This window comes from Tupaia chinensis, unplaced genomic scaffold (assembly GCF_000334495.1).
Source record: "Tupaia chinensis unplaced genomic scaffold, TupChi_1.0 Scaffold000688_1, whole genome shotgun sequence".
NCBI classification, from domain to species: Eukaryota; Metazoa; Chordata; class Mammalia; order Scandentia; family Tupaiidae; genus Tupaia; species Tupaia belangeri.
Genome location: NW_006160211.1, coordinates 1,357,180 through 1,370,423, shown reverse-complemented (window position 1 = coordinate 1,370,423; position 13,244 = coordinate 1,357,180). Strand labels below are relative to the sequence as shown.

The window sequence follows — 13,244 nt, the reverse complement described above, 5'->3', positions numbered from 1 at the left end:
ATCTAGGGCCTCAAGCATACAAGAGGTCTTCGGTGGAAGTTCAGTGAAAAAACTATGCATGGGTTTAAAAATATCTTTGCACCACAATAAACTTACATTTAAATTCAGGGGCCAGGCAGTGGCATGGTGGTTAAGGCAGGTGGATCCCACATGGCTAGCTACGTGGTTCAAGTTCAAGACTCAGAGGCTTAAGAAACACACTGTGTGTGTGTGTGTGTGTGTGTGTGTGTGTGTGTGTGTGCATGTCCAAAATTCTGAAAGGAGAAATAGAGGACACGAGATTATAGTATGATCATCCCTGTGGAGGGGTGCTTTCTTACTCCGCTGCCACAACTCTCTTTCTCTCTAGCGAGCATACTAACATGTTTTTTAAAAATGAAAACAAACAAAATAAACATTTTCGCACTTTATATGTTAAGTATGAGGGTCAGCAGGTGGTGTAATGCTTAAGGCCCTAAACTCCCGTGGCCAACCGCAGTTCAAGTCCCAGACCTGGCGGTTTGAAAATCACCCCTGTCATGTGGGCCAGCATGCCCAAAATCTGGAGAGGACAATGGAGGAGAAATGAGTGTGGGGCATGGCTATGCCTCCCGGCGGGGGCAGGGGGCATTTGTCATTTTTCCTCTCTCCGAGCACCCGTGCCCTATAGCAAAAACCTTTACCAAAAAAAAAAAAGGTTAAGGATGCATCTGGATATTACTCTGTGCACTTGACCATGTGATTCGTCAACAGTCCTTGGAACAAGGTAGATGAGGCATGTGTGTGTAGATAATAAAATCACTTACATATACGTATTAGATACACATTATTTTAAAATCTTATAAATAGAGCAACTACGGGCTGGCAGTTGGCATGGTGGTTGAGGTGCTGGACTCCCACATGGCCAACCATGGTTTGAGTCCCAGACCTGGAGGCTTGCTTTCATACTTTCCCTTTCTCTCTCTCTCTGGTCAAATTAAATAATAATGAAAATAAATGAAATAAAATACCTAAAAAAAAAAAAAATAGAGAAACTAGTTGTTAGTTTCCCAAGATCACACAGCTCCTAAGAGTGCCCTACCCCAAGGTCTGACTCTGTCTGATTCAACCACAATTTTTTTTCTAAGAATTATTCATTTAATTCTATTTGTTAGTATTATTTTTTAAAGTTTGACTAGAGAGAAAGAGGAAGTGAGAAAGCAAGCCTGACCAGGTCCAGGACTCAACTCATGGTCAGCCATATGGCAGTCCAGTGCCTCAACCACCACTCCACCTGCCAGCCCCCACCGTTTTCTTGTTTACTATATGACAAACACTGTGTTAGGCACTGCAGTTAGAAGGCACAGCTGTCAGCCCAAAGGAATTTAGTGATAGGTATTCTGATAGAGCCAGTACTCTGTCTCATGAGGGAGCACTTTTAACTTAGTCCAAAAGTTTAAGAAAGCCTCCTCAGAGACTAACCTCCATATACTGATGGGAACATCTCAGTAGAGCTTATTGAAGACATAATTGTTTGGGGGTACAGAATTCAACTCAGTCACATATGAATCAGATGAAAATCAGAGTAAGATATGATGAGCAATAGGCCAATAGGTAGCATAGTTTTTATACCACTGGATTTACACATGACCAACCATGGTTCAAGTCCCAGACCCCATGGCTTGAAAATCGTGCTGGGTGCATGTGCATGTATGCCCAAAATCCCAGGGAGACAATGAAGGAGAAGGGATTGCAGTGTGACCATCACGCCTTGGGAGTGATTTCCCACTTTCTCTCTCACTATCTCTGCCTCTTTCTGGTGAACGTATGCACCCTATGGCAAAAACCTTTAAAAAAAAAAAGATGTAATTCATGATAAATAAAACTAGCAGGAACAACCTGGCAAAATTAACTTATCTAAGGGGAGATTATTTCCTGATTGTAGAGATTTTCTTATTTAGCTAGTATAATATTTCTCTTATCTTTTAGACATATTATGTATGTATTCAGTCTCAAATTTAGGTACTTAATAGAGCAAACTTTTATGTTATTTTCTTCTTATTCTTTTTTGAGAGGTTTTTGCTATAGGGTGCTTGCACTCACCAGAAAGACAGAAAGCAAGAAATCACCCCCCAGGAGTGATGGCCACACCGCAATCCCTAATCCTCCATTCTCCTCTCAGAATCTTGAGCACTTATGCACATGCGCCCAGCGTGAGTTTAAGCCACTGGGTCCGGGACTTGAACTGCAGTCGGCAACATGAGAGTCCAGCAACATAGCCATTATGCCAACTGCTGGTCCCATTATTTTATTCTTTAAGTCTGTCAGATTTGCTGTATGTGGTGGTACACACCTGTGGTCCTAGTTATTTGTGATACTGGAACAGGAAGATCAGGAATTTGAGGCTAGCTTAGGCAATGTAGCAAGACCATATCTCAAAAATAAATAAAAACAAAAACAAACAAACAAACAGAAAGAATATATTTTTTGCCCAAACAAGGATAATGTGTGTTATACATCAAAATAAATAAGTACAAGGACCAGCAGATGGCGTAATGGTTACATCGCTAGACTCCCACTCTCACTGGATGTGTATGCCTGCATCTCCAAAATCCGGAGAGGAGAATGGAGAAGGGATTACGGCCTGGCCATCCCTTCTGAGGGACAATTCTCGCTTTTTGTGTCTCTCCAGTGAGTGCACACACCCTACAGCAAAAATCTTTCTCTAAAAAGTACAGGGGCTAGCAGGTGGTGTCATGGTTAAGGCATTGGATTCCCATATGACTGACTGTGGTTCAAGTTTTGGACCCAGTAGCTTGAAAATCATGCCAGGCATGTATGTGTGGGTACCCAAAATCCCAAGAGGAAAATGGAGGATAAGGGTTTGCAGTATGGCCATCCCTCTGGGGCATGATTTTTCACTTTCCCTCTCTCCAGTAAGTATATGTGTCTTATGGCAAAATAAAAAAAAGAAACTAAAATAAATAATAACAAATAAACAAGTATAAAAAATTCAACCAAAAATAAAGATTTAAACAAATTTTATTGGGACCAACAGATGGCATAATGGTTACTTTGCTGGACTCCCACATAGTTAACCACTGTTTGGGCACCAGAGCTGGCAACTTAAAATTCATGCTGGATGCATGTACATACATGCCCAAAATCCCAAGAGAGAAGAGACTGATGCGTGGCCATCCCCTTGGGGGAGTGAATTCTCACTTTCTGTCTCTCTGGCAAGCACATGCACCCTATATCAAAAATCTCTCTCAAAAAAAAAAAAAAAAGCGAACTTTATTCATTCTTGATTGTATTGTCTTGATGTTTTCGTAATTCTGCCCCAGGGTCTAATGGCTATTGATTGTCCCTATACTGGCATCGTGGACTATCGGCAGGTGGCTTTGTCATTTGCTCAGGATTTTCAAGAAGCAGGTGGCTCTGTCTTGACCAATTTTGAAGTAAAAGGTATTGAAATGGCTACAGAAAGCCCTTCAAGAAGTAAAGATGGTAAGCCATCCTTGTCTTTTCTATTGAACATTTATACTGACTTTTTTGAACATTTGGGATAATTTTTGTGTAGGATAGTGCTGGTGGGAGGGCCATCGGGAGCTAGGCTAGAATAGGGTGCAGAGCCAGAGGTACGTACAAGAGGGACAAAGGTGAGACTGGATATGGGAGAATCAGGATTCCTGGAGGATCTTGTGCTGATAGATATAGGCATTGATCAGACACATCGGACTAATGTAAAAATCTGAACTTCCAAGGATGTTTATAGAAAATTAGCCCCTGAACACTTCCTGACCCTGCAGGTTAGAGTCAGAATCTCTTGACAATGCTTGTTTAAAATGCAGATTTTAGATCTAGCTACCACAGCTCATGCTTATAGATGCTACTATTTGGCAAACAGAGACCTGAGGTCAAATCCCAGCCCTTCCTAAAAGCTAGGTTTACTTGTAGTCCCAGGCACTTAGGGCTGAGGCAGGAGGATTGCAACAAAGCAAGACCCTGTCTTAGAAAAAAAAAGGAATGCAGATGTTTTTAAGCATCACTCAGACCCACTGAATCAAGACTGTCCAGGGACAGGATCTAGGAATAATAAGGCTTTCGTGATTTTTGGTTACACGCAAGTTTCAGCCCAATGTCATTAAATGACTCAACCATTTTGAACTTCTCTCCCCATTCCATTTTTAGACTGCACTTAGAATTTGTTTTGTTTACTTTGAGGACATTTTTTTTTTAACCAAATGGAAGATATGTATACTTACTATTTGCTATTGGGAAATTCAAAGTAGAAAAAAAGTAGGACTCAATTCTTTCTTCTTTGACAGAAGGAAGACCTCCTTAGGAAGATCTGGGCTATCTGAATCGTTCTCTATTGTCCTAAATTCTAAGATGAAGAGAAAAATTGTTAAATAATTAGGGTTGTTTTAAGTAGGTATCATGATGAACCAGATTTATGATACAGGTAGATAGATTGTACTCCTTTTTTGTTATGCATATATGCTCGATAAGACCTAGTGACAGTGGGGCTAGCAGGCGGCATGGAAGTTAAGGAACTGGATCCCACATGGCTGACTCCTTAGCTCAAGTGTCAGACCTAGCGGCTTGAAAAATGTGCCAGGCACGTGTGCGCACATGCCGCAGATCCCAAGAGTAGGATGTAGGAGAAGGGATTGTGGTGTGACCATTCCCCTGGAAGATGATTTCGTACTTGCTCTTCTCTGTCTCTCTTTGGCAAGTACAAGTGCCCTACGGCAAAAATCTAAAAAAAAAAAAAAAAAAAGAAAGGAAGAAAAAGGCCTACTGATAGTATTATCTGAGAGGGAGCTGGTTTTATAAATGGTCCCTTTGTTATTGGAAGTTTTTGTGTTGTGATAACTTGCTTTTCTAAACAATCTAAAACCTGCAAGGAACCAGGTAACCAAAATTTCTCATATCATAGCTTTAGTCCTGTGGGGAAATGCGTACTGATTTATGGTGAGCCATTGTACAGCATCATTTCTAGGACTGTCATTCAGAGAAAAGCCGAGACTGTCTATTTGAACCTGAGGTGAGGAATGGTTTATAAGCATTTATTAAATGAGTTGTGATGGAACATGGTACGGGCTAGGGCTTAAATATTGTCGATATGAACCAGTTTATATTGGTGAAAAAAAAATTTGGAATGAAAGGTAGGGTGCAATCCTGGATATGACAGAAGAAAGTCATTTTAATGTGTTACTAGTATAGTATTTCAAATAATATTGACCTTCTTTTGCTAAACATAATTTTGTTTTGCCAATTCTGTGTTTTACAGGGATGAAATATCCGATTGTTATAAGGAATACAAAGGTAAAGATTAAGCAAAACTATTGTCTTTTTTTTTTTTTTTTTTTGGAGAGGTTTTTGCTATAGGGCGCGTGTGCTCGCCAGACAGAGAGAGAGAGAGACATAGAGACAGAAAGCGAGAAATCACCCCCCAGAGGGGATGGTCACGCCGCAATCCCTTCTCCATTCTCCTCTCGGGATCTTGGGCACGCACGCACACGCGCCCGGCGTGAGTTTAAGCCACTGGGTCTGGGACGCGAACCGTGGTCGACTACGTGGGAGTCCAGCGACATAGCCATTACGCTAACTGCTGGTTCCCACTATTGTCTGTTTTTATCTCCTCCCTTTCTAAAATAGTTGAATAAATCCACAGTGCTATATTTTAAGTCATTGAATGAAGTTTCTCTAATGTAAATGGGAGAAATTTATTTAGAGCAATTTAACAACTTCTATTCAACGAAGGAATGAATAAAGGGGCTTCATATAGGAGCTGTGCTGGCAAAGACCAGGATTAGAAGCGCTTGCATGTTTAATTTTAAGGCAGACGAATACATGCCTATTTTTCTCTTTACTGATTTACATAAACTATCTACTAATTAGAAGAGCTTGTGAGGCATGCAAAGTGTGCAGAGGAAAAGGACTGCTTTTCTTCACCTTCACATAGTCCTAAGCAAGAACCACAGAGTGGCATGGAAGCCTTAGATGCCCTATATGTTCACTATATGTTCAGTCGGGGGAGCGGAGTCACAGCTGAGTGTTTGAGGAATTCAGAAATAGAAATTCATATGGGAGTTGGTGGATCAGAGGTTCTCCAACCAGTCTGTAAAGTCAAGTATCTAGCTTCTGAAGTTGGGCCAGAGAGAGAGAAAGCGAGAAATCTCCCCCCAGAGGGGATGGTCACGCCGCAATCCCTTCTCCATTCTCCTCTCGGGATCTTGGGCACGCACGCACACGCGCCCGGCGTGAGTTTAAGCCACTGGGTCTGGGACGCGAACCGTGGTCGACTACGTGGGAGTCCAGCGACATAGCCATTACGCTAACTGCTGGTTCCCACTATTGTCTGTTTTTATCTCCTCCCTTTCTAAAATAGTTGAATAAATCCACAGTGCTATATTTTAAGTCATTGAATGAAGTTTCTCTAATGTAAATGGGAGAAATTTATTTAGAGCAATTTAACAACTTCTATTCAACGAAGGAATGAATAAAGGGGCTTCATATAGGAGCTGTGCTGGCAAAGACCAGGATTAGAAGCGCTTGCATGTTTAATTTTAAGGCAGACGAATACATGCCTATTTTTCTCTTTACTGATTTACATAAACTATCTACTAATTAGAAGAGCTTGTGAGGCATGCAAAGTGTGCAGAGGAAAAGGACTGCTTTTCTTCACCTTCACATAGTCCTAAGCAAGAACCACAGAGTGGCATGGAAGCCTTAGATGCCCTATATGTTCACTATATGTTCAGTCGGGGGAGCGGAGTCACAGCTGAGTGTTTGAGGAATTCAGAAATAGAAATTCATATGGGAGTTGGTGGATCAGAGGTTCTCCAACCAGTCTGTAAAGTCAAGTATCTAGCTTCTGAAGTTGGACCGCAAATGGGAAGCCCCTGAGGAGATCTGTGAGACGCTCTTACCTTTGTGTCTACACCCAAGTAGTGGGCTATAGCAGCTCTTGGTCAGTAGGGTCAGTGGTGGGCAAACAGAATTGGATGTGGGTGCTGGAATTCACTGGGTGTCTGCTCTGTCACCATGTTGGACTGGGATGACCTTCAGAGAATAATGGCTACTGCTTTATTTCTGCCAGATCATATGCACTTCCTGTTTTGGTCAATTTTAAATTGGAGCGAAACAGAGAGGGCATTCTGTTAAGCGTAACTCCCAGCTTAATGAAATTGACACAGTACAAACCCGTGTAGTCCATCCCTTCTCAAACTTGGCATCCATATATACCCCTTGTACCCAGGTTTAGTTTCCAAATTAAGGCAGTAGTAAAATTACGCTTCGACCTACCAATGTGTAATTATCCCTCATACAATGAAAAACCTGCTAATTCTCCAAAAAATTACAATGGCCCCTCTACCTATCTTTGGATGATGTTCATTCTTTTCTAGCTGAGTCACACTCCCACTTTGAGATCCTAACAGCTTAAAGACTGAGATTTAAAGGTTAACCACTGTGTCAACATCTTATAACATATTAAAAAAGTAGTTCTCAGTTGGAGATGATTTTGCTCCCCAGGGGACATTTGACAATATCTGGAGACATTTTTGGATTTCGTAAATGAGATGGGGTGGTAGTGCTACTGGCATTTAGTGAGTAGAGGTCTGCTGCTAAACATCCTTTCATGTGAGAAACAAGTATCCAAAACAAAGAAATGTCCAGCCCTAAATGTCAAAAGTACCGAGGTAGAGAAATGCTGTGTTAGATGACGGAGAAGGTCGAAATACATGCCTTGATCTTCTTGTACTGCCATAATAGTACCACACACTGAGTGACCTAAACAACAGAAATTTATTTTCTCAGTTTTGGAGGCTCTAAGTTCACGTCACAGGGCTGGTTTCCAGTGAGGTCGCTCCTCCTGGTGTGTAAATAGCCACCTTCTCACTGTGCCCTCACATGGCCTCTTCTCTGCGCATGAACAGATAAATAGACAATGGTCTTTGATGTCTTCCTCTTCTTTCAAGGACACCAGTCCCATTGGATTAGGGCCTGCCCTTATCATCTCACTTAATCTCAGTTACCTCCCTATAGGCCATCCTTCCAAATGAAGTCACATTAGAGTTAGGGTTTCAATATATGAGTTTGGGGGGTAGGGCAGATAACGCAATTCCATCTTTAGCAATTGGGATAAGGCAAGAGTTGGGCAATATTTAGACAAATATATTTATGTTAAAGTAAGAAAGAATATGCATAACTACTAGTATTATATTCCTCATTTCTATAATCTTGTAGTCATAGCTGACATTTATAATTTCCATTTTCCACTACCCATGCCATAGGGTCTTTGCCTTTAGTAGATATCTCAGGCAGTCATGGTCATGGTTCCTAGTTTGGCGAGGGTAAACTTTCTTTCTTTCTTTTTTTTTTGGGGGGGGGAGGTTTTTGCTATAGGGCACGTGTGCTTCCCAGAAAGACAGAGAGACAGAAAGTGAGAAATCACCCCCCCCCAGGGGGGGGCGGCCCCACCTTCCCTCTCTTTCATTCTCCTCTTGGGATCTTGGGCATACACGCACACGTGCCTGGCATGAGTTTAAGCCACCGGGTCTGGGACTCGAACTGCGGTTGAGTACATGGGAGTCCAGCAACATAGCCATTACGCCAACTACTGGTTCCCAGGGTAAACTTTCATTACTGAAGTGTGTGTGCAGTTAACAGCCTGGCCTGTTTTGGGTCATGGTAGTTTCTAGTAATTTTTATAACATTGAGAAATGTATTTTGGATTAACATTTTGCGTATTAACCTTAACCAGGTGTATGAATTGCAAATGTTTTCCCCAATACATGGGAAAATAGATGTGCCCCAGGAGATGATGTATCCCAGATGTACTCCTCTTTAGCATCCCTGAGCCCTCTTTGTGGTAGCAACTCTATTTTCTCCAGAGTTTCTTTTCCTGACCAGCTAGCCAAATTAATAGTTATGGCACATGAAGTAATATGGATATATTCTCGTCTTCTTGGTAAGATACACAACCAGATGTGGTGTTCAGAGTCCTACACTTCATCTATTGTGAAGGTTTCCCTTCACCACACTCCTCAGGAGCACCTCTGAGTAGAGTTCTAGTGCTGTATTGTTCACTTTTGAGGGGAGCCAAAGTGTTGCACAGAACCATTTGTAAATCAGACCTGTAGTTTTCTCTTTCATGGTCAACTTGGTCATAGAGAACTCCCTATTGGGCCATAGGGTTAGACTGAGTGGAGCAAGGCAAGTTAACAGGGGTAGGGGTCATGGGAACTTGAGCTCACTTTGTCTCTGCCATGTATGTGTGTCTGCAGGACCTGTATAACCCTGATCTTATGTATAGGTTGAGCTTCCCTAATCAGAAAATAGGAAATCCAAACTGCCCAAATATCTAAAACTTTTTGAATGTCAACATGATGGTACAACTGGAAAATTTCATGCCTGATGTCATCAGATGTGTTGCACTCAAAAACTGCATTATGATAGTATCTGAAATTTGGGCCAGCAGGTGGCATGGTGGTTAAGGCTCTGGACTGCCACATCGCTTACCATGGTTCAGGTTGCAAACCTGACAGCTTGTTTTCTCACATTTTCCCCTCTCTCTGGTCCTATTTAAAATAAATAAATAAATAAATAAACAAACAATAAAATAAATAATTCTTTAAAAAAATCATATGAAATTGCCATTAGGCTATGTGTGTAAGATGTATATGAACATGAATGTTGTGTAAGGTGTTTATGTACATGAATTTCCTGTTTAGACTTAGGTGCCGCCCCCAAGATAGCTCATATTCAACACTTATGGTCGCAAGCGTTTTGGATAAGGGATGCTCAGCCTGTATTACACTTCATCTTGATGACAGAATGCTGCTGTACACACCCAGTCTTGTGGCTTAGTGAGTCAGACCACACCCAGTTAATAATAGGTTGTTTACATGCTAACTTGGTGATCTGTAGTCAAGTATTCACTCAAAGAAGAAGCACTTTTTCTTTTTTTTTTTTTGGAGAGGTTTTCGCTATAGGGCGCGTGCCCTCGCCAGACAGAGCCATAGAGACAGAAAGTGAGAAATCACCCCCCGGGGGGATGGTCACGCTGCAATCCCTTCTCCTCCATTCTCCTCTCAGAATCTTGGGCACGCACGCACACGTGCCCGGTGTGAGTTTCAAGCCACGGGGTCCGAGACGTGAACCGCAGTTGACTACGTGGGAGTCCAGCGACATAGCCATTACGCTAACTGCTGGTTCCCAGAAGAAGCGCTTTCTATAGAGGATAATATCTTTCCTCCCAAATCCTAAAGTTCTCTGCTGTTGTTTGACTATAGAGGCCTATCAGAGGCTCTATAAAACATTGCGCCTATCACAGATACTTTAATTACCATCAGATCTATTGGGTCATATAGATAGCCCAAGTGGCAGAGCAAGCAGGGTTTCCACTCAGAGAAGAATTAGAAGTCTGTTTCTGTGCCTATCCTTAATCAAAGCAACATTTTCACAAGAGTGTGGTCTCACGTGAGGGAATATGTACTGGAGCCTTTGCCAGTGGGTATATATTTCACCAGGGTTAGTGTAGTTGTCTTTTTATTCTGGTATTTCTCTTTAGTATAATTATTTATTTGGGGCCAGCAGGTGGGTGGTTAAGGCACTGGATTCCCACATGGCTGACTGCAATTCAAGTCCCGGACCTTGAGACTTGCTTTCTCACTCCTCCATCACCCTGTCTCTCTCTGGTGAGTGCATGTGTCCTATAGCAAATTAAAAATAATAATATTAAATTAAATGATTTTTAAAAAAGAGTTGTTTAACTTTATATGTGTGTGTGTGTGTGTGTGTGTGTGTGTGTGTGTGTGTGTTTGTTTGTTTTTCAATTTGCTGTGGGGCACATGTACTTACCAGAGAGAGACAGAGAAAGAGAAAGTAAGAAAGTAAGTCATCAGGTCTGGGACTCAAACCATGGCCGGTCATGTGAGAGTCCAGCACCTTAACCACCATGCCATTTGCTGGCCCTGCCTTTACTATAATTTTAGGGTTCGAAGTCAGTTTTTTGGGGGTCCACTTATCAGGTTGAATATCTCTGATTTCATGAGAGGCTAGAAGAAAAGGAATTTTTGAAATGAACTTTTGGAGGGAGGATTTGCACACTAAAGACGAATACATTGAATTTTGGGGAAAAGTTTGTTTCACTTAAGAAAGAGCAATAGAAGGACCAGCAGTTGGCACAATGGCTATTTCGCTGGACTCCCATGTGGTTGTCTGCAGTTCGAGTCTTGGACCTGGTGGCTTAAACTCATGCTGGGCACATGTGCGTGTGTGCGCAAGATCCCAAGAGGAGAATGGAGGAGAAGGGATTGTGGTGTACCCTCCCTGGTGGGGGGTGATTTCTCGCTTTCTGTCTCTCTGTCTCTCTCTTTCTGGTACATGTACATGCCCTATCCTATAGCAAAAACCTCTCCAAAGAAAAAAAAAGAAAGAGCAATAGAGATTCACAGTTATTTAAAAGAAACTTATATTCGAACAAACATATTGTTTAATGTTTACCTAAATTCCAATTTGAAAGTGGAATTAATGTGTTACTAAATTCTTTTTTTTTAATATATACCATTAAATGATTTCAGAGACCGGATAGGTTTTAATCTCTCCTTGGAACTGTTGCTTGAATTTTTTTTGTTTAACAGATCCTATTTTTATCCTTACATTTATCATAAGGCTTATCTACATTTTATATTCCAAGAACAAAAGAATTGTTGACCTTTTAAGTTGGAGCTAATAGTTTATATCACATAAAAATGTATCTGGTGCTTCTTGTCTTTAACTAGGTGAACAGGAAAGATAATGACCTATTTAGAAAAAGGGTTTTGTTGATGTTATTGCTGACATTACCTTTTGACTTAAAGGGTTTAAAAACTGTAATAGTTTACTCCAACTAATTTGACTTCACTATGAAAAAATTCATAGATTTTTGTGAAAAATGTAACGTGAAAAGAGGCATAACTTTCTTCTAGTGAGGGCAAAAATAGAATACATGTAAAGATGAAATATAGTTCAGTAGAAGAAGGCTGAATCAGTGGGGGCTGGAAAGAAATAAAATGTTGAGACATGCACAAAGAAAATGTGAGAACTCCAAGGCTTCAGAAATAGGTCAGCTGGGAAGGATATCTAACAAGTTTTCTTTTTTTTTTTTTTTTTTTGGAGAGGTTTTCGCTATAGGGCGCGTGTATTCGCCAGAAAGACAGAGAGAGACAGAGAGACAGAAAGCGAGAAATCACCCCCCAGGGGGGATGGCCACGCCACAATCCCTTCTCCTCCATTCTCCCCTTGGGATCTTGGGCACGCACGCACACATGCCGGCGTGAGTTTAAGCCACTGGGTCCCAGACTCAAACCATGGTTGACTACATGGAAGTCCAGCGAAATAGCCATTACACTAACTGCTGGTCCCAAGATCTAACGAGTTAACAAGAGCAAGGAGTTGCTTGTTGTTGACTGTAGGAATAAATGGGAAACAATGGATAGGAGGGGCTCAGGAAAAACATTTAACAAATACAAGAATGGAAAGTTATCTGTTGAGGATGATATTTAAGGTGATATCTTTAACATGATTGACATGCACTCCATGGATGCTTTGAAAAACCATATTGTATGTTTTAAGGATGTACAACAATTAAATGTAAATAAGAAGTCATACAACATAAATAAATAAGAGGAGATGGGGGGACCAGGAGATGGCATAATGGTTACATCACTGGACTCCCACATAGTCGACCACCGTTTGAGGCCTGGACCTGGTGGCTTAAAACTCATGTCAACCATATGTGCGTGTATGCCCATATCCTGAGAGGAGAATGGAGGAGAAGGGATTGCAGCATGGCCATACCCACTGGGGGGGAGGGGTGTGATTTCTCGCTTTTTGTCTCTCTGGCAATCACACATGCCGCCATATAGCAAAAATGTCTAAAAATAATAGTAATAATAAAAAAGAGAAGACAGGAATTAGAGATGGTAAATGGTTATTAAATGAGTCCAAATAGAAACTAGGGTGGCAAATTGGCTAGACCTGGCAGGTTGAAGCTGAAAAGATGCAAATGATAATCACAAAATACAATTTGTGGGACATCATAACAGCCTAAGATTAGCAGTGTCCCATTCATTAAAGCAGACCTTGACTATGGTGTGTGTTTTTGCTAAATGTGGATTGAATTAATGATATTTCTAAAGCAGCCTCAGTTTGCAAGGTAGACCTTGAGCAGGAAGGAGAAACTGGGTGTTGGGTAGATTACAGTGGAATTGAGCAAGATTGTTACGTGTGAA

The 13,244-nt window shown here is 41.4% G+C and overlaps 1 protein-coding gene across 1 annotated transcript in view; it reads left to right on the top strand.

Annotated features, from left to right (window-relative positions):
- The window catches only part of L2HGDH (L-2-hydroxyglutarate dehydrogenase), a 50,093-nt gene that overhangs the window by 22,610 nt on the left and 14,239 nt on the right, over positions 1-13,244 (top strand). Inside the window, exons 5-6 of the mRNA XM_006160513.3 lie at positions 3,303-3,465; positions 5,255-5,289. Of these exons, the coding sequence (XP_006160575.1) occupies positions 3,303-3,465; positions 5,255-5,289 (198 nt within the window). The remainder of the gene's footprint in view (positions 1-3,302; positions 3,466-5,254; positions 5,290-13,244) is intronic.